General features: G+C 36.5%; 1 protein-coding gene across 3 annotated transcripts in view; it reads left to right on the plus strand.

The window, feature by feature from the left end:
- Positions 1–26430, plus strand: part of ADAM10 (ADAM metallopeptidase domain 10) — a 144137-nt gene that overhangs the window by 114562 nt on the left and 3145 nt on the right. For all 3 annotated transcript variants that reach the window (NM_174496.3, XM_024997276.2, XM_024997275.2), the window contains exons 10-15: positions 2023–2206; positions 9492–9642; positions 11681–11864; positions 12548–12656; positions 13109–13329; positions 24679–24805. In NM_174496.3, the coding sequence (NP_776921.1) occupies positions 2023–2206; positions 9492–9642; positions 11681–11864; positions 12548–12656; positions 13109–13329; positions 24679–24805 (976 nt within the window). The remainder of the gene's footprint in view (positions 1–2022; positions 2207–9491; positions 9643–11680; positions 11865–12547; positions 12657–13108; positions 13330–24678; positions 24806–26430) is intronic.

The raw sequence follows: 26430 nt of genomic DNA on the forward strand, positions 1-26430 counted from the left end.
TAAAATGTGTCTAATCTCTCTACCTCTTGGCTGCTTTTGTGATCTGTTCTTAAAAAAGAGTAATTGAAGTTTTAAAGATGAGCAGGGAACTCTTGCTCATTGTTAACTTGTATTTTCAAGGTCAGTTAAATGTCGTCTACTCTCCCAGTCAGCTTCATCCAGGGGAATTTTATTATCTTTCCAACTACTCTTCGGTTTGTTAGTCTAGGACCTCTCAACCTCAAAGTCTAATGTGCATACAGATTACTGAGGATCTTACAGTATAGGTTCCGTTTTAGTGGGCCTTTGATGGAGCCTTAGTGTCTGTGTTTCTAAGACTCCCATGTGATGCTGCTGCTGCTGATCTGTGGATCACACTTGGAGTAGGATATATAGTATATTCTCTTTGCACTTCCCATCTAATTTGTCTTCTAATTGGTTGCCAGAGAGGTGTTTTTTAATACATTGATGTAATATTACTTATTGTTGAATGTATAAATTGGTTCACATTTTTTTTGCTTCCCTTGTTATCTTTTCCTGTCATACTAGACTACTTCTAGTGATTCTGTCATCCTCAAATACACCTCATTCCTTTGTGTATATTGTTCGTGATACTATACATAGAGTACACATAATACTATACTGTAGATAGCAGGTGCTTAGTAAATTTGTTTTCAGTAATTTAATATTGAAATCAGCCAGACAATGAACTCCTGAGCCTGTCTTCTTTGACATTTTTGTCTAAAATTGTCTTTATGTCTTCTGTCATATATCTGTACTATGTCAATGTTACTTTCTGTCTGAGTGGTTCACTGTGTTGCATATATTTATTTATGTGAAAGTCGCTTAGTCCTGTCTCTTTGTGACCCCATGGACTGTAACCCTGCATGCTCCTTTGTCCATGGAATTCTCCAGGTCAGAATACTGTAGTGGGTAGCCGTTGCCTTCTCCAGGAGATCTTTCCAACCTAGGGATTGAACCCAGGTCTTGCTCATTGCAGGCATATTCTTTACGATCTGAACCACCAGGGAAGCTATCCTAAATGTTCACACACCTGTTGTTAACCAGTTTATAAACATTGTTGGTAATGCAATCAAGAGGCGAGTTCCTGTCGCCCAGTATGAAAGTCTTAATGTATTTACTCTCAGCAGATTAATCTTTGTCTAGGTATGTGCGTGTTAAGTCACTTCAGTTGTGTCTGACTCTTTGCGACCCTATGGACTGTAGCCCACCAGACTTCTCTGTCTATGGGATTTTCCAGGGAAGAATACTGAAGTGAGTTGCCATTTCCTCCTCCAGGTGATCTTCCCAACCCAGGGATCAAACCCATGTCTCTTATGTCTTCTGCATTGGGCACGCAGGTTCTTTACCACTAGCCTACCTGGGAAGCCCTTGTCTAGATATAGTTCTAGTCATTCTGATCATGTCACTTCGGCTTACAACCCTACATCCAATACCTGTTGATATTGCTAATACAGTTTCCTTAACTTAGTATTTATAGGGTTTTCCATAATTTGGGGCTAAGTATGTTTCCTGTGTTATTTCCTCTTCCCTGTCAAATTAAGTCATTTAAAAAAGTCTACTTCTGCCAGGAAGCCAATTCCTTCCCATCTCTGCCTGTTGAAATCTAGATCCATGTTGCTATATAATGTGAATTAATATGGCCCTTTTGTCAGGCAGTTTGGCAGTATGTATCAACATCTTTAAAGCATTTGACCTTTTAATGCAGTAACTCTACCTTTGGGAACCCAACTAAAAGAAGTAATTGAAGAATGTGTCAAAGATTCCTGTGAATTAAAAATAATAAAAAAAGGTATCCATTGCAATTAGACCTTCACTGATTTTTCTCTTCTTTATAAGACAGTGGCCCCTAAAAGAGCAAATTATCTTTCCTTTTCACAGGCTAAAATAACGGTAAGGTCTAGTCTAAAGGAGAGTCCTCAAGCTTCCATTGTTCTTCTGACGAGAAAATTACATCTAATCAGATGACCTGAAAACCCTATTTAACTTCCTGTTTATGTAACTTTATATTCTTTTTGACAGCATGATTCTGGAACAGAGTGCACTCCAGGAGAATCTAAGAATTTAGGACAAAAAGAAAATGGCAACTACATCATGTATGCAAGAGCAACATCTGGGGACAAACTTAACAACAATAAATTCTCACTCTGTAGTATTAGAAATATAAGTCAAGTTCTTGAGAAGAAGAGAAACAACTGTTTTGTTGGTATGTATATTTTCCCAGCATTTTAATATGGGTATTTTCAAACATTCAGAAAACTGGAAAGAATTAAATAGCAAACACCTGTATATCCACCACTACCACCTTTATATTTTACAGTTGTTAGCACTTTAATACATTTGCTTTATCACATAGGGGGCTTCCCTGGTGGCTCAGATGGTAAAGAATCTATCTGCAATGCAGGAGACCAGGTTTGATCCCTGGGTCGGGAAGATCCCCTAGAGAAGGGAATGGCTACCCACTCCAGTATTCTTGCCTGGAGAATTCCATGTTCAGAGGAGGAGCCAGGCAGGCTATGTAGTCCATGGGGTCACAAAGAGTTGGACACAACCGAACAACTAGTACTTATCACATATGTATCAATCTATTCATCTCTCAATCCATGTTTTATTGTTATTGTAATTTAAAGTGGATTTGGGATATCAGGATACTTCACTCTAAGCCCTTTAGCCTATATTTTTTACATAAGTGAAATACACAAATCAACTCTACCATTTGATGAGCTTTGACAAATACGTCTGTGTAACCTAAGCACCTGTCAAGATGTACAACATTTCTGTCACCTGAAAAGGTTCTCTCATATCCTTTCCCCACCAATCTCTGCACCTGTCCCATAATAAATAGATTTATTTCTCCATAGATAAATTTTGCTTGTTTTCATATAAGTGGAATCATAACAGTTTGCATTCTTTTGTGGAAGGCTGCTTTCACCCATCATACTATTTTGAAGTTCATTATTAGTGTTTTGTACCTTTTTTTTTTTTGGCTGGGTAGAAGTACATTATATGAATTTATCACAGTTTACTTATCCTCTCTCCTGTTGAATGAACCCCTGGGCTTTTCAGGTTTGGGCTATTTTGAATAAAGTTGCTATGAATTTTTTTCTTATTGTGGTAAAATATATATAATATAGAGTTTATATTTAAACTAGTTTTAAGTGTACCATTCATTGGCATTAAGTACATTTACCATTTGTACAACCATCACTGCTTTTCCATTTTCAAACTTTTAAAATCACCCCAAATAGAAATTCTGTAACCGTTAAGCAATTAACTCCTATTTCTCTCTCTCCTCAGTTCCTAGTAACCTCTATTCTATTTCGTGTCTCTGCGACTTTCCCTATTCTAGGAACCTCATATTAGTGGGATTATGCTTTTTTATCTGATGTATTTCACTTAGCATAGTATTTCCAAGATTCACGCAAGCTACAGCATGTATCACAATGACATTCTAATTTTTATGGCAGAATAATACTCTGTTTTAGGGATATACTACATTTTGTCTATCCATTGATCTGTTTTGCCTCTCTTGGGGCATTTAATATGTTCTAAATACCCCTCCTCGTATTACATTTTTGGGGATCCTTCTCCTATTTCATAAGATTTTAAGTTACTTGAGGGTAAACACTGAGGCCTGCTCACATTGCACATAAACAGCACTCTCACAGATATGGCACCAAAGGAGAAAGAACTGAAGAAGTTTTCCAGATAAGCACGGCTTTTTGTTTTTTTAGCTGTATTTTTTGTTTTGACATAAAATTGATATAACACTATGCCCTTTTGTTCTTAATTGAAATTTATATGGAGATAATTTAAGTTCCCATGCAGTTGTAAGAAATAATGGAGATTCCATATTCCTTCACTCAGTTTCCTTCAATGGTAACATCTTGCAAAACTGTGTAGTACAGTGTTGCATACAACAAGGATATTGACATTGATAAACAGTCCACAGATCTTGTTTGGATTTCCCCAGTTTTTCATATTGTCATCTCTGTGTTTAGTTCTATACAGTTTTACCATGTGTAGGTTTATGTGTCCATCACCATAGCCATGATTAAGAACAGTTCCATTGGAACTTCCCTGGTGGCTCAGACAGTAAAGAATCTGCCTGCAATGTAGGCGAGCTGGGTTCAATCCCTGGGTCAGGAACATCCCCTGGAGAAGGGAATGGCTACCCACCCCAGTAATCTTGCCTGGAGAATTCCATGTTCAGAGGAGCCTGGCAGGCTACAGTCCATGGGGTTACGAAGAGTCAGACATGACTGAGTGACTAACACTTTCACTTTGGCCATCTAGTGATTGGGACCACATGCTTCTAATGCAGGGGGCATGGGTTTGATCCCTGGTCGGGGAACTAGGACCCCATATGCCACATGGTGTGGCATTTAAAAAAAAAAAAAGAAAGCAACCTCCTCTTTCCTGCCTCTTTCACCTGCCCCACTAAATCATTCCCTATTTCTAAAATTTTGTCACTTCAAAAATGTTCGATAAATGGAATCATACAATATGTAACTTTTGGGGATTTTTCACTTGATATGATTGCTTAGAAATTAATCCAAATTTTTACCTGTGTCATTAGTTTGTTCCTTTTTATTGCAGGTAGTATGTGTGTACCTCAATTCATTCAACCATTTTTCTGTTAAAGAATATTTGGGTTAACTTCAGCTTTGGGATGTTATGAATAAAGCAGCTATAAACAGGCTTTTCATATGAATATAGGTTTCAGATGCCTCCAAATTGAACTGATGGATCAATATAGCAGTTGTTTGTTTTTATTTACGTTTTTATGTTTTGGCAGAAACTGCCAAACTGTTCAGAAGGCTGTACTATTTTACATTCCCACCAGCAGTGTATGAGTTGTCTAAGTTCTCTCTATCCTTGTCAGCTTTTGGTATTTCTTATTTTATCCACTGTGACATGTGTATAGTGTTAATTCATTGTGGCTTTACTTTGTATTTTTATGATGACTAATGACATTGAATATCCTGTGGTTTTTTGCCATCTGTATATCTTCTTTGGTCAAATGTCCATGTTTCTTGGCCACTGAGGGTTTTTTTTTTTCTGTTGAGTTTTGAGGGTTCTTATTTAGTTCAGCTGCTAGTCATTTGTCACATATTGGTCTGCATGTATTTTCTTCCTTTCTGTAGCTTGTCTTTTCATCCTCTCACAGTCTTTCCCAGAGCAAAACTTAAATTTTAAGAAGATTCAAAGTCAGTTTTTACTTTTATTGATTGACTTTTTCTTATAAAACCTTCATTTTCTTTTGAAAGGGCAGATTAAAATTACATTGATATTATCATTTTTGTTATTATTATTCTCAGTGGTAGAAGTGACATCTAGATTCTTCATTTGTAAACTAGAGTCTTACAATAAGCTTTCTGATTGAAAATGACTTTAAAAATTATGAACATATTTGTCTTTCTCTGTCTGGCTTGACTTAATAAATATGATTTCTAGGTCTATCCATGTTGCTGCAAATGGCATTATTTCATTCTTTTTTTATGTCTGAGTAATATTCCTCTGTGTGTGTGTGTGTGTGTGTGTGTGTGTGTGTGTACACCACACATTTTCTTTATCCATTCATCTATTCATGAACATTTAGGTTGCTTCTATGTCTCGGCTGTTGTAAATAGTGCTTCTTTGAACATTGGGGTTGCATATATTTTTTCAAATGAGCATTTTCTCCAGATAGATGCCCAGCAGTGGGATCGCAAGATTATGTGGTTTTAGTTTTTTAAGGAAACTACATACTGTTCTCCAGAGTGGCTGCACCAATTTACATTTCATCAACAGTGTAGTAAGTTTCTTTTTTCTCCACATCTTCTCCAACATTTAGTATTTGTAGACTTTTAAATAATGACCATTCTGACTGGTGTGAGGTGATACCTCATTGTAATTTTGATTTGCATTTCTCTAATAATTAGAAATGTGTGTGCATGCTCAGTTTCTTTAATCACGTCTGACTCTTTGTGACCTTAAGAAATGTAAGCCACCAGCCTCCTCTGTCCCTGGGATTCTCCAGGCAAGAATACTGGATTGGGTTGCCATGCTTCCTCCAGGGGATCTTCCCCACTCAGGGATCGAACACAAGTCTCCTGCATTTCCCGAATTGAAGGTGGATTCTTTACCCACTGAGCCACCTGGGAAGCCCAATAATTAGCAATATTGAGCATCTTTTCATGTACCTGTTGGCCATCTATATGTCTTCGCTGGAGAAATGTCTATTTAGGTCTTCTGCTTAGTTTTTGATTTGGTTGTTTGTTTGATATTGAGCTGCATGACCTGTTTGTATATTTTAGAAATTAAACCCTTGTTGGTACCATCATTTGCAAATATTTTCTCCCAGTCTGCAGGTTGTCTTTTCATTTTGTTTATGGTTCCCTTTGCTATGCAAAAGATTTTAAAGTTTAATTAGGTCCATTTGTTTGTTTTTGTTTTTATTTCCATTGCTCCAGGAGATGGATCCAAAAAAAAATGCTGCTGTAATTTATGTCAGAGTGTTCTGCCAATGTTTTCCTTTAGGAGTTTTATAGTATCTGGTCTTATATTTAGATCTTTAATCCATTTTATTTTTGTATATGTGTTATAGAATCTTCTAATTTCTTTCTTTTACGTGTAGATGTCCAGTTTTCCCAGCACCACTTATTGAAGAGACCATCTTTTCTCCATTGTATATTCTTGCCTCCTTTGTCATAGATTAATTGACCATAAGTGCATAGGTTTATTTTTGGGCTTTCTATACTGTTCCATTGATCTGTGTGTCTATTTTTGTGCCAGCACCCTCCTATTTTGATTACTGTACCTTCCTAGTATGGACAAATGTCAGAGAAAGACCAGTATCATATGATACTACTTATATGTGGAATCTAAAAAAAGAATACAAATGAACTTATTTATAAGGTTGAAATAGACTTACAGACATAGAAAACAAACTTAGAGTTACCAAAAGGGATAGCAAGAACAAGTGGTGAGGGGGAGACAAATTAGAGGCTTGAGATTACCATGTATGTACTATATATAAAATAGGTAAACAACAAGGATCTCCTGTGTAGCACAGGAAGCTATACTTAATATCTTGTGTTAACATATAATGGAAAAGATTCTGAAAAATAAATACATACACACACACACAGACACACACATATGATCTTCCCTGCTGACTCAGTTGGTAAAGAATCTGCCTGCAATGCAGGAGACTCCAGTACTCTTGCCTGGAGAATTCCATGGACAGAGGAGCCTGGCAGGCTGCAGTCTATGTGGTTACAAAGAGTCCAGCGTGACTGAGCAACTAACACTGTCACTTTTTTTTTTTTTAACACTGTCACTTTTATACCTATATGTATAACTGAATCATTTTGTTGTACACTTGAAACTAACACAATATTGTAAAATAACTACTTCAATTAAAAAAATACCTGAATAAATAAATAATATTTACCATAAGATAGAAAAAATGAGCATATTGCTTTTTAGTATTATGGGAAAGAAATTTGTTTCTTAAATTACAATGAAATATGTACCTGTTACAATTTTTGCATTTTGAGCAACATCTTTTCCCCTGTATTTAAGCCATTAGCAAATAGCTGATTTGATGTATCGTTTCTGTATGAGACACAAATGAATATGTAATGAATATTGCATGTGTGGTTTTCTGACTTTTTCAATTTTTCCTTTTCTCCTAAATTACATGTCACATGAATTGTAAGATGATTATTGCTGAACTTTAGAAAAATCATTACTATTTACTTAATATATATGTGCATGTGCATGCTTCTAGTTTTAGAGAACAAAAGAGATAGTATAAAGTGAAGGAAAGGAGAAATTCCCTGGCGGTCCAATGGTTAAGACTCAGCGCTTTCACTGCTGTGACCCAGGTTTAGTCCCTGGTTGGGGAGCTAAGATCCCCACATGGCCAAAAAAAAAAGAGAGAGAGAGAGAGGGATGGAGCTTCAGTTAGCCCTAAAATTTCCTTTAATGTTTGATGGGGCCAAGGATAAGAATGAAATTTCTGAATATAAAGCTAAGGTCTCTATAGTAACCTTGTTTTGGGTTCCTGTGCTTGAGGTATGTTCTCTTCCACTTACTCAGCTTTCAGTTTGAAGTCTGTGCTACAACTGTTTCCCACACTGATTTGGTGTAGCAGAAAGAGCACCAGACTTTAGGTCTAGGAGACCTTGATTTAGTCTTGTGTTTTGCCCATACTGGGGCATATGGTTTCCAGCAAGTCCCAAACTCTCTAAAAGTTAGTTTTCTTGTCTCTAAAACGAAGACATTTGATTCTTTTCATTTCTCTGCAGATGCTGAAGTTCTGTGATTTTTATGTTCTTATTAAGAGTAGCATTCTTGTTCCAATTTTAAACTTCACTAACAAAATCAAAGAACTATAAAAAAAGACCCGGAAAGTCTTTCTGAAATTACTCACTATGCTTAGACCAGACAGTCTAACCTTAATGAACCAAGATTTGACTCATTAATGTTAGACTCTGTGGAAATACAAAAGATATAAATAATACATGGTTCTTCCCTTAAGGAATTTTGGTCTAGCTGACAATCAAAACTAATGTACATTAAAAAAATTACTAGTTGACTAGGATACAGTCAGCCAAATAGAATGTAGAAAATTCCATAGGACACAATGACCCAATTTCTTTAACAACTAGTAGTGTAAAAACAAGAGAGGAGGGAATCTGTTATCTATTAAAAGAACTTAAGATGCATAAAAAGCAACTATGAGGAGAGGGGTTGGGGAAAGCGTATGTGAAACTTGGTTCAAATGAACTGATGTAAAGGGGTAGTTGAAGCAAATTGAAAATAGATTGGCTATTAGATACTATTAGTTAGTATCTGTTAGTTTTTTTAGAAGTGATAATGGTATTATGGTTAGATTTAAAAAAGAAAAAAACTCTTTATCTGTTAGATTCATCCTGGTAGATGAATTTGTAAGAGCAGATGAATAGGTTAGATGCAGTTGTTTACAGCATATCATTGATAGTTGTTAAAGCTAAGTGATTGGTTCATAGGAGTTCATTGTACTTACTTTTTTACTACTTCTCTGTATGTTTGAAATTTTCTAACAGAAAAGGTTTAATTTTTTTCTGGTTGATGAAGCACTGACTTACTTTGTAGTTATGTACTATAAATAGTACAGTCATTGTTCAATAAAGCTCAGTGTGGCATGGCCTAAACAGAGTACTGTCACTTCTGGAAGGGACTTTAGAAGGGAGCATTAGGTCAAATTCCCTCACTGCACAAATTGAGAAACTGAAGCACCTGAATGGGAAGTGACTTGCCTAAGGCCACATTGCTAGTTAGTGACTGAGCCACTGTTGCAATTAGATCTCCTAATTTCCAGATTCTTAGTTTATTCTACTTTTCTTAATCTTCAAAGTTTTCCTTTCTCTTTTTTAAAATGAGGCTTTAAAGAGTTTGTGAATTTGAAATAAAATAAGTGTTGCATACAGTGCTAACTTTGTCTTATTCATTTTCTTCAGAATCTGGCCAACCTATTTGTGGAAATGGGATGGTAGAACAAGGTGAAGAATGTGATTGTGGTTATAGTGACCAGTGTAAAGACGAGTGCTGCTACGATGCAAATCAGCCGGAGGGGAAAAAATGCAAGCTGAAACCTGGAAAGCAGTGCAGGTACCTTGTTAATTCCAGTAATGTTAATGCTCCTATGAAGTCACTTGAATGTAGTTCATGAAAGTTGCTCAGTCATGTCTGGCTCTTTGCGACCCCATGGACTAAACAGTCCATTCTCTAGGCTAGAATACTGGAGTAGGTAGCTGTTCCCCTTCTCCAGTCGGTCTCCCAACCCAGGGATCGAACCCAGGTCTCCCAAATTGCAGGCGGATTCTTCATCAGCTGAGCCACCAGGGAAACCCAAGAATACTGGAGTGGGTAGCCTATCCCTTCTACAGGGAATCTTCCTGACCCAGGAATTGAAATGGGGTTGCCTACATTGCCAGCTTATTTTTTACCAGCTGAGCTACCAGGGATGCCTGAAAGTAGTTATGTCATATTTAAAACCAGATTAAAAAAGAAGAAACTCTATTAAGAGATGTATGTGGTTTTGGAACTTTGTTATTTGTTTTATTTTTCTGGAATAGGATTATTTAGTGCACCTTTGCTGGCAGATTGAGCTACTTATAATTACAATTTTTGTGGTGGGTGTTAAAGACATGCAAAGGATGCTCAGTTCAGTTCAGTCGCTCAGTCGTGTCCGACTCTTTGCCACCCCATGAACTACAGCACACCAGGCCTCCCTGTCCATCACCAACTCCCAGAGTCCACCCAAACCCATGTCCATTGAGTTGGTGATGCCATCCAGGTATCTCACCCTCTGTTGTCCCCCTCTCCTCTGGCCCTCAATCTTTGCCAGCATCAGGGTCTTTTCAAATGAGTCAGCTCTTTGCATCAGGTGCCCAAAGTATTGGAGTTTCAACTTCAACATCAGTTGAATGATGTTTCATTTCCTTCCAAATAAAACCTAGGACTGATCTCCTTTAGGATGGACTGTTTGGACCTCCTTGCAGTCCAAGGGACTCTCAAGAGTCTTCTCCAACACCACAGTTCAAAAGCATCAATTCTTCAGTGCTCAGCTTTCTTTATAGTCCAACTCTCACATTCATACATGATCACTGGAAAAACCATAGCCTTGACTAGACGGATCTTTGTTGACAAAGTAATGTCTCTGCTTTTTATTATGCTGTTTAGGTTGGTCATAACTTTCCTTCCAAGGAGTAAGCGTCTTTTAATTTCGTGGCTGCAGTCACCATCTGCAGGGATTTTAGAGCCCCCCAAATAAAATCTTTCACTGTTTCCATGGTTTCCCCATCTATTTGCCATGAAGTGATGGGATCGGATGCCATGATCTTAGTTTTCTGAATGTTGAGCTTTTAAGCCAACTTTTTCACTCTCCTCTTTCACTTTCATCAAGAGGCTCTTTAGTTCTTCACTTTCTGCCATAAGGATGGTATCATCTGCATTTCTGAGGTTATTAGTATTTCTCCCAGCAATCTTGATTCCAGCTTGTGCTTCCTTCAGCCCAGCATTTCTCATGATGTACTCTGCATATAAGTTAAATAAGCAGCTCAGTAAAATACATATTATTTAGTTTATAACATTAAAATGTGACTTTCATAAGTATTTTTAGAATTTTAGTTTTAAATATTTAGGTAATATGGATTCCACACATTCTTGTAACTTGGTGTCATACAATTTATTTCACTTCTCAAATTATTCTGGTAGTGACAAATATAAGCAATAGAATATTATTTGTGCAGTACTTTTAAAATGGATGTTCTGTGTATCCTAATTTGATTTTAATGTGTAAATGTGAGAAAAAATGATAAATTGACTAATGTGTGATATATCTATGAAAAACTGATGACTTGCCTAGTATTTAACCCATTTTCCATTGTAACCTTTTACTAAAGACAAATAGAATAAGAATGCTGAATATAGTATGCCTTCATTATAAAAACAAGATTCTTCATCATTTTTCTGTGACTATTAGAATGTTAAAATTTAGTAACCTCTTGTTACAATAAGAGTTGTATAACAGTAACATACTTAACATTTAAAAGATAATATTTATTATTTAAAAATTAAGACTGTATCTATTGTATCGGAAATGTCCTAGTGGGATTTTCTTTACTCAACTCAGTACTTCTTTTAGTCCAAGTCAAGGTCCCTGTTGTACAGCACATTGTGCATTCAAGTCAAAAACTGAAAAGTGTCGGGATGATTCAGACTGTGCAAAAGAAGGAATATGTAATGGCATCACAGCTCTCTGCCCAGCCTCTGATCCTAAACCGAACTTCACAGACTGTAATAGACATACGCAAGTGTGCATTAATGGGGTAAGCATTTGATTTGTTTTTCATTTAATTTTATGAAATCTTTTTCAGAATACTTAAAACCTCACAGTTAAAGTAATTCATCTCAGTCCCAGTTTCAGCATCCGTATCTATTTCCCCACAAAGCTGTGACTGCATTATGTGGCATAAGTGCCTGGTGGCATTCGATTTGTTATTGACTTGTCTTTCAACTTTCTACTGCGTGTGTTTGATACTCTAGAGAAAAATAGTTATGTAACTAGGCATGTAACTTTGTACTGCTTTTAAGTTTTATAAATTAATATTTTAGTACCCTAAATAAAAGGACTCTTGATTATTTCCTCTGCCTTTGAGGCCTTTAAAGCTTTCTTGGCTAAACAATCACTTTCCTCTACATGAGGAGCTTTTGATTTTTCTTTTCTTATAAAGGAGCCATAATAACCAACATAAAGTGGATGTTCATCTAATCACCTCTGTTTGTGTTTTGTCTAGATTTTTGTTACCATTTTTTTAAGATTTACTATCTTATTTGCACTTGCTCTTTTTAAGATGTGTTTATATGGTCCATTTCTGATTCTAATCTGTGCTCCCACCACCTCTTGTATTTTTACTTAATTATTTTAGCATTGGAGGCATCTGTCTGTTACTGGGAACAAGAGGTTTGACTGTATAGGGATTAAATAATTGGTCTTTTATTTTTCTTTCAGCAATGTGCAGGTTCTATCTGTGAGAAACATGGCTTGGAGGAGTGTACCTGTGCCAGTTCTGATGGCAAAGATGATAAGGAATTATGCCATGTCTGCTGTATGAAGAAGAGTAAGGCTTTGAAAATGCACGAGTATAAAATCTGTTTGAAAAACCTTATTTTCTCCTAAATGTTAAGTGTTAAACTTTGGTATACAGTTGGGACAGATAATTTCCAGCTGAACTGATTCTCTTGAGAAATATTTAAATGTCGTATAGCATTGTGTTTCCAGTTTTGTGGTCCCTACAGTGTTTTTAACATGATGAACTAGACGAAACCTGCCAATGTTTTTGCAATAATTAATATATACACTGTTAGAAGGATTTTAAGCCATTGTAGGCTCTAAGTCAAAAGAGTTGCTGGTTGTTTATGTTGTGATATTTAAGTAAGGGTATTATCCAGTCTAACTAATGAAAGCCTATGTAGCATGTCACAATGATGATTTTAGGCAGTTTCTCCCTTTTTCCCAGCTAGCCCAATAGAGAATCTGATCTTCAGCTTATATTGGGCACTTCTTTTACAGTGGAGCCATCAACTTGTGCCAGTACAGGGTCTGTGCAGTGGAACAAGTACTTCCTTGGTCGAACTATCACCCTGCAACCTGGATCCCCATGCAATGATTTTAGAGGCTACTGTGATGTTTTCATGCGGTGCAGATTAGTAGATGCTGATGGTCCTCTAGCGAGGCTTAAAAAAGCAATTTTCAGTCCAGAGCTCTATGAAAACATAGCTGAATGGATTGTGGTAAGTATAGTTTTTATTTCTAAAGAAACCTTATCTTAAAATGATTTGATCATAATTTTACTTGGTTAGAGGTCACCAGTGTTATTAGAAAATACTTATTTCCTGTTTATACTGGAATTATAGTTGACCCTTGAACAACATGGGTTTGAACTGCATGGGTCCACTGACAAGTGGCTATTTTTCACTAGTAAATAGGATGCTAGTACACAATCTGAAGCTGGTTAAATCTGCAGATATGGAGGAACCATGGATATAAAGGAACTATGGATGTGGTGGACCAACTGTGATTAACCTGTCTCCTTCAAGGGTCAGCTGTACTTTATCTGAAGAATGAGTTTTAAAGTTCAAATAGCCCTGAGCTTTATTTTCTTCTAAAACAGTGAGAAACACACTTACATGTGTATCATTCATAGATTTGGTTGGGAGGTGATGGGAGTCATTCTGTTGTACTCTGCTTCCTGGTTCATGTCTTGGATGCGTTACCTCCACCTTTGGGCCATTTGATTAGAGTATTGTCGTAAAATTTCTTGAAGTTGATTTTGGAAAGCCCTACTTGCATTTTATACTTCTCCCTTGTCTCAGTATGACAGATAGCCAGCTTTGGGTTCTGCCTTGCTGAACAGGAGAGATGAAAAATTTTCTGAAGATGTTTTCTGATGTTTCAGTGTAATTTCTGGATCTTCATCTTGTCCATAATAGGAAATGTTGAACAGGGCAAGATCAGATACAGAGCCTTTTGCAGATTTATTAATGACTATGGATGTTCATTCAACTTAAATCTAGTGAACTATGTTATTTTTAAGCCACATTTCCCCCAGTTGTATAAATGTTGAATTACCTGAAATTTTTGAAAAAGATCACTGAGAATGACTATCTTAAGTCGTTTAAGTATTTCTAAGTGTTTACATTTAGGGAACAGTAGGAAATTTGCAAGTGATGTGTTTGAGAGTGTGCTATGCCTGAACTGAATAAGTCTGCTTTGGAAATTGACTCCTCACCCTTCCCAAATTATTTTTTACATTTTTAAAAATGAGGATGGCTTAAAAGCACACACAACAATAGCCCTCTGTCTGGGTTGTCAGTCCTTTTGGGTACTATTGTAGTAAAACTCTACAATAAGACTTTTGGAATTATCTCTAGGATTAAAATGGTGTTTATTATATATAGGAAGAATAATACTTTGCATGTTAGAATATGCAATTTTTAGATGTGTAATGAATGAATAGTGGGAGGACTGTTGAAGTTGGATTTAGGAGACCTAGGTTTTAATCCAGATAATTGGGTCTCCTTAAAACATTGTATGTGACTCATTATTGTACCCCTGTGTTGGTTGTATAGTGTATTCAGAAAGTATCTGTTAAACTAAAGATGCCTTCTGGCTCTGTGCTAAAGTGAACTGAGTATAGGCTTGGGAATTACACAGGATTCAGGTCACCCATCTTACATTTGACAATTCTGTGATTTCAACTAACTTACATTTCTTGGCCCCCTTACTTATTTCCCTGTTTTCAAATCAAATCCAGTTCCTATTTTCTTTTTTTCTGATTATCTCTAATAAGAAAAAGTTGAGATCTGGTATACTTGTCTACAATGGGAAACAGTATGTTCAAAGAAAAAAAAAAATCTGATAATTGGAATCTCAGGGTTATGTTCTGCTGAGTTTATGTTGTGCCATAAACTCAGGCATATTTTAGGTTTTCTAGATGGTAAATCATATCACCTAGAAATATTTTTTTATTTTTCTCCATTGTATCTAATTTTGACTCATTTAGAATTTCAAAAACTCATTTATTCCTATTTTAAAATGTTTACTAGAAATGATCTTTTTAGTTAAAGTGTTTTTAAGATCTTTTTTTCATATTTTAGTTTTGAGGATTTTGTGAAATGCTTCTTGCAATGGATTCTAGCAATGTGAAGTCTTTTCTTATGCTCTGGAGCTGATTAATCAGGCACTTTTAGGTTTATGCAAGTTTGCCTTAAGTAAGTATAGAATAGCAATGTTGATATCCACATGCCACCCTTTTGAAGAGCGTGGTCCGTAATACCCGAGTACCATTAGGCTGTTGGTGCATTTGTGGGCATTAATCAGGTCAAACAGTAAGATAAACAACAGCCAGTTTCTTATGAATTATTTGCCATATTTGTGTTATTTGTAGAGTTCAGTTGCATGGCAGAGTTTGTTTTGTTATATTAATAGCTGTGCTTTGGTCTTTCATCATGTATAAGGTATGTCCGTCTAGTTAGTAATGTAGGTTATTAGTTTGCTGTGGTGTAAGAAGCAATGAAAGGAATGATGAGTTAGTTTCACTGACTTTCCTTTCCACTGATACCTGGTGGCTTTTTTGTCTCCTTTCCATGGTATCCTGTGGTGACATTTTCCCTCTTGAAGGTAGAGTGGGAAGAACCATAACAGTTTAATAGTTTAGGGTATGACTTACCGCCTGCTACTAGCACCAAAGAAATTATGTTAAAAAGACATTTTCTTTTCTGGGGAAAAGTTGTTCTTGATAGTAACGTTTGAATAAAGTAGGCTGAGTGTCTACTGTGTGTCTGGCCAGGAGATAATGATAAACATCCTTTAGATTTATCAGAGAGTTACCTAGTTCATGAAAAGTTGGAGAAAATTCACCAGGAAATCTGTTAAGACCCTGTATCACTGTCTTTTTTTCTTTAAATAGGTGCATTGGTAATTCTTTTTTGTTTTCTTCCATAATTCACATTTTCTGCACCTTTTGTGTTCAATCTGACATAGAAAACCATCTTTGACCTTGATTTTTTTAGTTTTATTGGTGTGTTTCCCCCACACTTTAAGATAATTGCCTGTTGGTGGCTTTTTTCTTTTTAATTTGTTCAGATTTGTCAGAAGTTTATCTTTTCATTATTATTTTTGACAAACATCAAATGTGTTTCTCATTTTTGAATTAATTTCTTATTTTTCTGTAATTTTATGAACCTGAGTATTAAGTATATGGTATTCTTTATGAAAGATTTAGAGCAGTGTTTCCATGTGTTTCACGAAACATTATGCGGTTGGTTGTCAAATGAACCTGGAAAATATTGCATATTATGGTTCCCATCTTGGAGATTTGTGATAATATTGTGAGACATCCTGCAGTAAGAAATCTTTTTAACTTCGTTTTCCACACTTACCTGACTTTTATTCATGTTGTACATGAGAATCATCTAACAACGTAGACCAGTTACATCAGAATCTCTTGGAACAGAGCCTAAGTGTTTGGGTCATTTCAAAGCTCCCAGCACTCAATTTTGATGAGTAGCTGGAATTGAGAACCAATCATTCATGTAGAGCAGAGGTTGGCAAACTATGGCTCATGAGCCAAATTCAGCCCACGGCCTATTTTTATATGGCTCACAAAGTAAGAATGGTTTCACATTTTTAAGTAGTTGAAAAAAATGAGAATAATATTCGTTTGAAAATTACATGAAATTCATATTTCAGTGTCCATAAATAATGATTTATCAGAACATGGCCACACTGATTCAGTTACATATTGCTTATGGCAGCTTTTGCACTTAGAGACTGCATGGCATCACAAAGCCTAAAATGTTTGTCTGGTCTTTGATAGGAAATGTTTGCTAAGCCTAATCTAGACTAATGGATGTCAAAAGTGTAGTCCCCTGACCAGCAGCATCAGCATCACCTGGGAACTAGATAAAAATGCAAATATGATCAGGTCCCACCTGGACCCGCTGAGTCAGTAGGTGATGATGCATGCTAAAGTTTGGGAACCATTTTTATAGTCTCTGCAATATAATGACTCCTTTTAAAGAGACTTGTAACAGAAATTTTCGACTTTTCAACACAGCAAATCCTGCTGTGTTGAAAGTGGAAGGTGGTTGTGGACCTTTAGAGTCCTTCATTGCCTGATAGAACAGGCCTCAGGGACATCACTATTGAAACCTTAACAACAAAGATGCATTGTTGTCACAGGGCTTATTTAGCATATGATAAGCAGTCAGTATGCATTTGCTAGATGAATGAATGTCATGATTTATATGGAATAGAAAAATTGTACATATTATTGTAATTTTAAGTTATAATATTTTCGGATTTCAGTCAGTGGTATTTTAACTGCTTGCCCAGGCTGAGTTTAAAATAACAGGAAGATCAGTAGCCAGTTCCCTTCTGCTTGGCAGATTGGTGTGAGGAGTGGTGCATGCGGTTGAAGGATAAAAGAACATTTAGTCAGAGTCTGGACAATGGCATCTTCTGAAGGATAGAAGGGAAGCTTTCTGCTCATGCAGGATGGCATAATTAGTATCATGACAAGGAACTGTGGGCCCCACATGGTCTTATGACCCACAGGAAGTCTAGAGTGAGTTTGCTGTGAGTGAGCGTTGTTAACACTGGAAATGCACTGAGAGGATTCTGTGATTGACTTTTTCTAGAGATCTTAAAAATCAGTTCAGATTATCTTATGTCTGAAGATACTTAATTGTTTGTCTTGCTCTTTCCCCCTCACAGTTTTTTGGATGAAGCCTGTTTTTTTAATTATTATCCTAGAGGTCCTTTTTGTTTATTTAGATTATTAAATAAAAAACTATCCTAATTAGAATATAATAAATTAGACTGGTAAATTTTGGCCTCTCATTTTGTCATTTTGACTCCATTTTTCTACTTTGTTTTCTTTTGGCCATATAAGTAGATGTATTGAACATCATCTGTCTGTTTCTTTTATAGGATTATTTTCTCAGACTTGATTTAGTACTTTGTTAGCCTCTAAGCTTTTTTTTTTTTTTTTTAACTTTTGGATGTCTTCTCTTTGTCTCTTAAGTTTCACTTAACACCCTTATATCTAGGAAAGACAAGAGCTTGGCTTATAATTTACGCTCATTAAATGCTTATTTAATGAATGACAGTTCTCTTTTATTTTAAACTAACAAGTGGGCAAATCACGATCCCTTTTTTGAAATGAAACACATATTTTGCATTTATTAGCCTCGTTGGTATTCTTTTCCCAGATTTTATAATACCTATAAAATAGAAAACATGTAATTTAACATTTACTACTTTCTGTGAAAGTGCTGCACTCAATATGCCAGCAAATTTGGAAAACTCAGCAGTGGCCACAGGACTGGAAAAGGTCAGTTTTCATTCCAACCCCAAAGAAAGGCAATGCCAAAGAATGCTCAAACTACCGCACAATTGTACTCATCTCACACGCTAGTAAAGTAATGCTCAAAATTCTCCAAGCCAGGCTTCAGCAATATGTGAACCATGAACTTCCAGATGTTCAAGATGGTTTTAGAAAAGGCAGAGGAACCAGAGATCAAATTGCCAACATCCGCTGGATCATTTAAAAAGCAAGAGAGTTCCAGAAAAACATCTATTTCTGCTTTATTGACTATGCCAAAGCCTTTGACTATGTGGATCACAAGAAACTGTGGAAAATTCTGAAAGAGATGGGAATACCAGACCACCTGACCTGCCTCTTGAGAAATCTGTATGCAGGTCAGGAAGCTACAGTTAGAACTGGACATGGAACAACAGACTGGTTCCAAATAGGAAAAGGAGTACGTCAAGGCTGTATATTGTCACCCTGCTTATTTAACTTATATGCAGAGTACATCATGAGAAACTCTGGGCTGGAAGAAGCACAAGCTGGAATCAAGATTGCCAGGAGAAATATCAGTAACTTCCGATATGCAGATGACACCACCCTTATGGCAGAAAGTGAAGAACTAAAAAGCCTCTTGATGAAAGTGAAAGTGGAGAGTGAAAAAGTTGGCTTAAAGCTCAACATTCAGAAAACAAAGATCATGGCATCCGGTCCCATCACTTCATGGGAAATAGATGGGGAAACAGTGGAAACAGTGTCAGACTTTATTTTTCTGGGCTCCAAAATCACTGCAGATGGTGACTGCAGCCATGAAATTAAAAGACGCTTACTCCTTGGAAGGAAAGTTATGACCAACCTAGATAGCATATTCAAAAGCAGAGACATGACTTTGCCAACAAAGGTTTGTCTAGTCAAGGCTATGGTTTTTCCAGTGGTCATGTATGGATGTGAGAGTTGGACTGTGAAGAAAGCTGAGCGCCGAAGAATTGATGCTTCTGAACTGTGGTGTTGGAGAAGACTCTTGAGAGTCCCTTGGACTGCAAGGAGATCCAACCAGTCCGTTCTGAAGGAGATCAGCCCTGGGATTTCTTTGGAAGGAATGATGCGAAAGCTGAAACTCCAGTACTTTGGCCACCTCATGCGAAGAGTTGACTCATTGGAAAAGACTCTGATGCTGGGAGGGGTTAGGGGCAGGAAGAGAAGGGGACGACAGAGGATGAGATGGCTGGATGGCATCACTGACTCGATGGATGTGAGTCTGAGTGAACTCTGGGAGTTGGTGATGGACAGGGAGGCCTGGCGTGCTGCAGTTCATGGGGTCACAAAGAGTTGGACACGACTGAGTGACTAAACTGAACTGAACTGCTTTCTGATAATTCTGTTTTAAAGGAAGCATTTAAAAAATTCACTTTACCAGAGGTGGCTATATTTATTAACACTCTCAAATGCACTATTGCTTTGTTTTTTTCTTACTATCTTCTATCTATTGCAATATTCAGTTTCTAAAAAGCTACTATTATTTTCATGAAAACATCTCAAGCTTTGGGCTTTGAAGTATGTAGTTACCTGGAAGATTTTATTTTATTTTATTTTTTTTTTTAAGTTTTTTTTCTTTTTTTCTTTCTTTCTTTCTTTTTTTTTTTTTAAATTTTTTATTCCTTTATTTCTCATGTGTTCCCCATCCTGATACCTGGAAGATTTTAGAGGAAGACCAGGAATAATGCTAGAGGGGACTGCAAATACTCAGTGACCTAGGTGCCATATTTTTGCAAATGTCTCAAAAGTCTCAGCTGGGACTTGGTCCTTTTGACCTTTTTTTCTGCCAAGTTATAACCAGTATTAAATTCAAGCTTCCTCTTTCTACTCTGCTTTTCTTACTGCCATACCACTTGCATTTCTATGTAAGACTATGTAGGTACTGAAAAACTGGTATCAGAAGAGGTACTGAACCACAATTTTTTATGTTCTGTGTTGTAAGAGCCTTTTACATTATTTGTATATGTGGGAAATCTAGATACAATAAATGAGCTGGTAGAAGTGTTCTGAAAAGTCAGTATTTGGAGTAATGATTCACATGTTAATACCTAGTCCAATGGATACTTTTTGGTAGAGTAGGTACTGAGTTTATAGAATATAAATTCAAAAAGCTCTCAGTCCAGTTTGGGATAGAGAAGGTAAGCACATAGAAACATATTTTCAGTTCTGCATCATTTTCATAGGAAATAAGAGAACCTATTTGGGGAAAGCTTCTTTATGGAGATGATGCCAAAGCTAAGTTCTAAAGGGCTAGTAGAAGTAGAGGGACAGGTAGATGGTTTATGAATAAGGAGCACCTGAAATAGTAACCAGAGTATGAACTATTTTAAATAATTTTTTTTCACTTTTTACCTTTTGAAAAGTCTGATTATCCTTTTTTTTTAATTGATAGAGTAATACATTGAAAAGTAAGCCTTCTTTTTACCCTTGTGCCTGGTTTTCTCAAGATGAGTTTCTTATATATTTTTCAGAAGCTTTATTTTTATAGGAAAATATAGTTTTAAAAAACAAGCCGCATTATATGTATATTGGGCTGCAGTTCATTGTATGCATAGGTTTTGTTTTTTTCTGTCTCCCACTTATTTATCTTGGAGATCTTTGGTGGGAAGCTTTTGAAGAAAAGTTTTACATAGAGGAGTGACTTAATTCCATGTTTTAAGTAACTGATGACCATGTGGAATGGTTTTCAGCAGCGAAGACTAGAAGGAAGGAAATGTGTTAGAGAATATAATGAATAGCAGGAATGGAAGTTGCGTCTCCTGAAACAGACCTAGCCCACCAGCCTGGAAGTAGTAGGAAGATCCTTGCCTCTTTGTGCTTTGGATTGGATCACATTTAGAAGTGATACTGCCTTTCCAAAGGATATTTGGAAATACACAGTAGTTGTCAGAGCAGCTGGGGGACTCTGATGGCTTTTGATGGACGAGAGCCATGTATGCTAGACTTCCTGCATTGCTCAAAATGGTCCTTCCCACAGTGCCCGCATGTCTACACTAAGAAGCACTCATCTGCATGCTGGTCACAGGCATGTTCATTTAAAATGCAGTTGCCTGGGCCCTACACCAGCACATTGAATTGTAAATAATGTTTTCCTGGAACACAACCACACTCACCTGTTTGTTTCTTATCTATGATTGATTTTGTACTACAGTGGCAGATATGAATAGTTTTGACCGAATCATATGGCCCACAAAGCCTAAATATTTATTGTTTGGCCCTTTATAGAAAAAGTTTGCTGACCCTTGGTAGAGACAGGTAGTTCCCAGTCTTGGCCACATAATGGAATCATGTGGGCAGCTTTAACAAAATTGCTGATGTCAGGATCTACCCCCACCCTATCAGAATCTGGGATTTAGTCTGGGTAACTGAGTTTAAAAGCTTTCCAGGTAATTTAATGGGTAGCCAAGGTTGCGGATCTCTGTTATACCACAGGAAGAGTGCTTATAGCAGTACAAGCTGGTGATTTTGGTTCCTAATGTTTTTTACTAGGTCAGAGTGTCAGAGTTGCAGATAGGAAGGGTCGAAGAATGTCTTACTGCATTAAATGCCACATTTCAAAAGCCTCTGGATGCTTGGAATAGGACAAAAGCTATGTGTATAGTTCTGCATGTGACAGTAGGCAGAAATGAAAAGAGGAATGAGCCTGCACTCGAGTTGAAAGACTTAACAACAGGACTTAAACCCTGCCTTTTGATAAATAGCAGGGCCGTTATTTGAGGATGAATAAAACAGGAAGAACAACTGGATCCAATGGGAGATTTATTTAACAAGGGAAAGGGTATATTATCCTATAGACTCACAGGGAGGAGCAGTCCTCTGAAAATTATTTTCTATAGAAAGCAAAAGAAAAATTTAGGAAACTATGTGGCACTCTCAGGAGGATATTAAAAATGGCTTCTGAAAAGTAGATTGTAAACTCTGGTTCCCAAGCCACATTCGACCCAGCACGTGTGTCTTGTATGGTCTACTTGTTGTTTTTAGAAATCTGAATGACTCGTCAGCATTTAAAAACAAATTTCATATAAAAATTCAGATTTGTAGCATCTCTTGAAAGATCAAATCTCTCAGCAGTAAGGCTGAATCTCATCACCCCTTACTCTCTCCTTTTTTGAACACTTCATTCCTAAAGACAAATAGGTGATGCCAAGCAGGCAAGGCATACCTGCCTGGTGAGGGGAGCTATCCTGGCACAGGGCAGGGTGCCCTGTGTGCCCTGTGGAGGGGTGACTGGCTTGGGATGTCAGAGTGTAAGTGTTGAGAGGAAATTTGTCTGCTTAGGAAGGGCAGTTCTAAGAGAAACTGGGGCTCCTTGGAGAAATGGCTGATTCCAGGGCTGGGGCAGGGAAAGAACAAGATGGATCTGGAACTCCTCATGCCAGCTTCAGTGCTCAGAGAATGGTCAGGACAGGCCTAAAAGATATAATAATGATAGTAATGGATTATAACCCATTCAGGAAAATAGGAAACCGAGAGGGAATAAACAAATGAACAAATGAATAAATTGTAAGTTTTATAAGGAATAGAATATTTACGTAGTTCTAAATTATGTCTATATGAAATACTCATTGACTGCAAAAAAGTAGAGTATCTTTTTAGTAAAGGTTGGCAGTTTACACCTTGATGAAGTGGTCAAGTAAACCATCTTCAGTAATGAGATCAAAGTCGTGTGTCACATGATCATAAAGCATCATTTCTGAGATACTCTAACTAAAAGATGTGTGACCTGAATCTAATAATGGAGAAACATCTGAGAAACCCAAATTGAGGGACATTCCATTGCAAAATAACTGATCTGTAATCCTCAAAAGTGTCCAAGTTATATAAACTGGAAAGACTGGATTATTTCCAGATTGCAGGAGACTAAAGAAACACAACTGCTAAAGGCAACATGGGTCTGAATTGGATGGTATTGGGACAAATGGCAAAACTTGAATGAGTCAGTCTGAGGATTTAATGGTACTAATGTAACAATACCAGTTTCCTGATTTTGATGATTATATTGTGATTATCTAGGAAAAACACCCATAGATTGTAGAAACTATGTGTTGAATTGTTCAAGTGTAATAGGACATCGTGGAAGCAGCTTACTCTTAGATGGTTCTAGATTTTAAAAACTTCTTTGTATTGTACTTGGAACTTTTCTGTAAGTTTGGGGGTCTTTCAAAATTAATCACATTTATATATATGTATAAATTTATACACATGGCTTTACACACATGGGGAAAGTGGGTGGCTTGGGGTGTTTCACCACAGCATTCATTTTTCTTTTAGCTTTTATTTCTTTAATTGTGTTGTCACTACTGGATAAAGAAAACAGTCTGGAAGTAGTAGCCTGTTTGTTGTAAGGCCCTAGATCATAGAAACTCTTCTTAAATGTGAGTTTTATTGGCAAAATGAGCAATAACTATGTATGCGTTTTAATAATATAAGGTTCATAGTTTTCTAATTGTTAAACTATTTTGTATGGTGTTTATTATATGCTATCTTAAGACAAAATTTGAATATTTTGAATTGCAAAATAGATTTAGGATTTATTAAGAATGGCAGCATAATTTTTCTATAAATTATGCCAGTAATTTTTGAAGTTTTTTTGTTTGGCAAATTGATCTAATATGATTTAAGTTGGAAGTGAAATTTTAGTACCTTCTCAGAGAGAAACTTTGCCTGCCTCAAGCATGTGTATATACTTCCAGTTTTCATGTTAAAGAAGGCAGTTAACCTTTAAATAAATGAATATATACGTAATATATATATATATATATAATGAAAACTAAGATAGATTGTATAAAAATAATTTAATAATGGTAGTCTGAGACTAGAGTTCCTTATGAAATAGAGAAACAGGAAAGAGGGGCCTCAAAAAAGATAGAATTTCAGTCTTAGCTTTGATGATTAGAAAAATTTATAGGTTAAAGAATATTTTTAAAATCTAGTAGAATTTAAAGCAAGCTATATATCTTCTAAGTCACTGGAGAGTAACTGGAATGAAAATAAGACTGAGTGGTTTCCTCTAGGAAGTGAAATTATGGGTGATTTTTCTTTCCTCCTTTGTACTTTTTTATATTTAAAGAAATTTTTATATATGTGCTTTTATGTGGTAGCTATCAACTCCCAATGAACAAATGTGGTTTAAAAATTAAAATGTAATATATCCTATTATATATTTTATATAATACAAAATATTCTAAAATATTTTATAGTTTTTTCATTGGAAAAATCTTTTTATTTCTAGGCTTACTGGTGGGCAGTATTACTTATGGGAATTGCCCTGATCATGTTAATGGCTGGTTTTATTAAGATATGCAGTGTACACACTCCAAGTAGTAATCCAAAGTTGCCTCCTCCTAAACCTCTTCCAGGTAAGACAGTTTGAGCAAGGTATATGTTTTTATTACTCAGAACCATTCAGCAAGTAGAACTGAATTTTAAAGGAGTCTTTAGTAGTTGATTTATAGTACTTTCTCCTTGAGAATGGGATTACTAGATGGATTATTTAGTTGATTTTTAAGTGGTTTTCCCCCCCCCCCCCCCCAATCAATGCAGGCTAGCTTATGGCTGCTGATTTAATGCTAATATATCCTTTTTAAAAAAAAAAAAATAGTAAAATCTTCCGTTTTTGGTTTTATTATGATAGACCACTTTTAAATGATTGGTCTTTCTAATAGCTATGCTTCAGTTATGGGTTTTGTGTTCATGCTCCTGAAATATATTCTGGCACATAAACTTATTTTCCCAAGGGAAAAATACGGATTTCTCTTGTGGGGACGTACAGATTCCAGTCTGTGGGAGAGTCTTAGGGTAGAGGCTTCAGTTACCAAACAACTGTAGTTATTCTCCATCTCTGAAAACAACTCCTAAGGTTTTGTCTCCATCCTTTAGCTCTCAGGGAGCCAGGGCTGGGAGGAGATGAGAGATGGGAAAGACCTTTATATGAGAGACCCTGGAGAAGGGAAAGGCTACCCACTCCAGTATTCTGGCCTGGAGAATTCCATGGACTGTATAGTCCATGGGGTCGCAAAGAGTTGAACATGACTGAGTGACTTTTCATTTCATTTCATGGATTTGGAGAAGGGTAAGAAATCCACTTACCAGATTATTTAGGCCCTGTCTATTTCTCCCTCCCCCTCCCCAGGCTGGGTGTCCCCTTCCACCCTTTCTTCAGGACCCTTGGACTCTGTTCTTGTATGTTCAAGGGCAGGCACCGTCCCAGGATTCCCTCTCCTGCCTCCCACTCACTTCGCCTCTTGAAGCCTCTTGCCTCAGGCCAAATCCACTGCCCTACATAAAAGTTGTTTAAAACTAGGGCTTTCTTATAATTTTCCCTCAGTTGTTCTCCTGTATTTCCCTATCTTAAGGTAAGAGACTTCAGTAGTCATGCTGGGACAGTATCTTGGAGGGAAGCAGAAATTTGATTTTGATGTCATTGCTTTTCAAATTACTGCTTTAGCAGTCAGGAACTTTTGTCAATTTCTTAGGGATTTCCAAGGGCCACGTGACACTTTTTAACTACACTACCAGTTCATTTTATTGAATGAGACTACATTATTCTCATTCAATGAAAATTCTTTTACTTAATTTCATTTTAAGAAAATGCCAGCTCTTAACTGCTATTTATTGAACCCTCACAAAAGATGTTGAGCACTTTTACATGAATTATCATATAATCCTCACAACAGACTATATGAGTTAGTTAATTGTCTCTGTTGTACAGACTAATCATCTGAGCTTCAGAGAGGTTAAGTCATTTGCTCAAAGATACCCAGCAGTTTGTTCCTCATGCAGTCTGTCCTCAGAATCCATATTAATCTGATAGTTGTAGCTTGTTAGCAATTGTAATGTGGCTAGTCTCAGTTGAGATGTATTGTAAATATTAAATGCCTACCAAACTCTGGCTTCCCTGGTGGCTCAGACGGTTAAGTGTCAAACTCTGAAGAATTAGTATTTTTAAGATGAAATATTTTATTAATAATTATTAATATTTTGG

This window comes from Bos taurus, chromosome 10 (assembly GCF_002263795.3).
Source record: "Bos taurus isolate L1 Dominette 01449 registration number 42190680 breed Hereford chromosome 10, ARS-UCD2.0, whole genome shotgun sequence".
Taxonomy (NCBI): Eukaryota; Metazoa; Chordata; class Mammalia; order Artiodactyla; family Bovidae; genus Bos; species Bos taurus.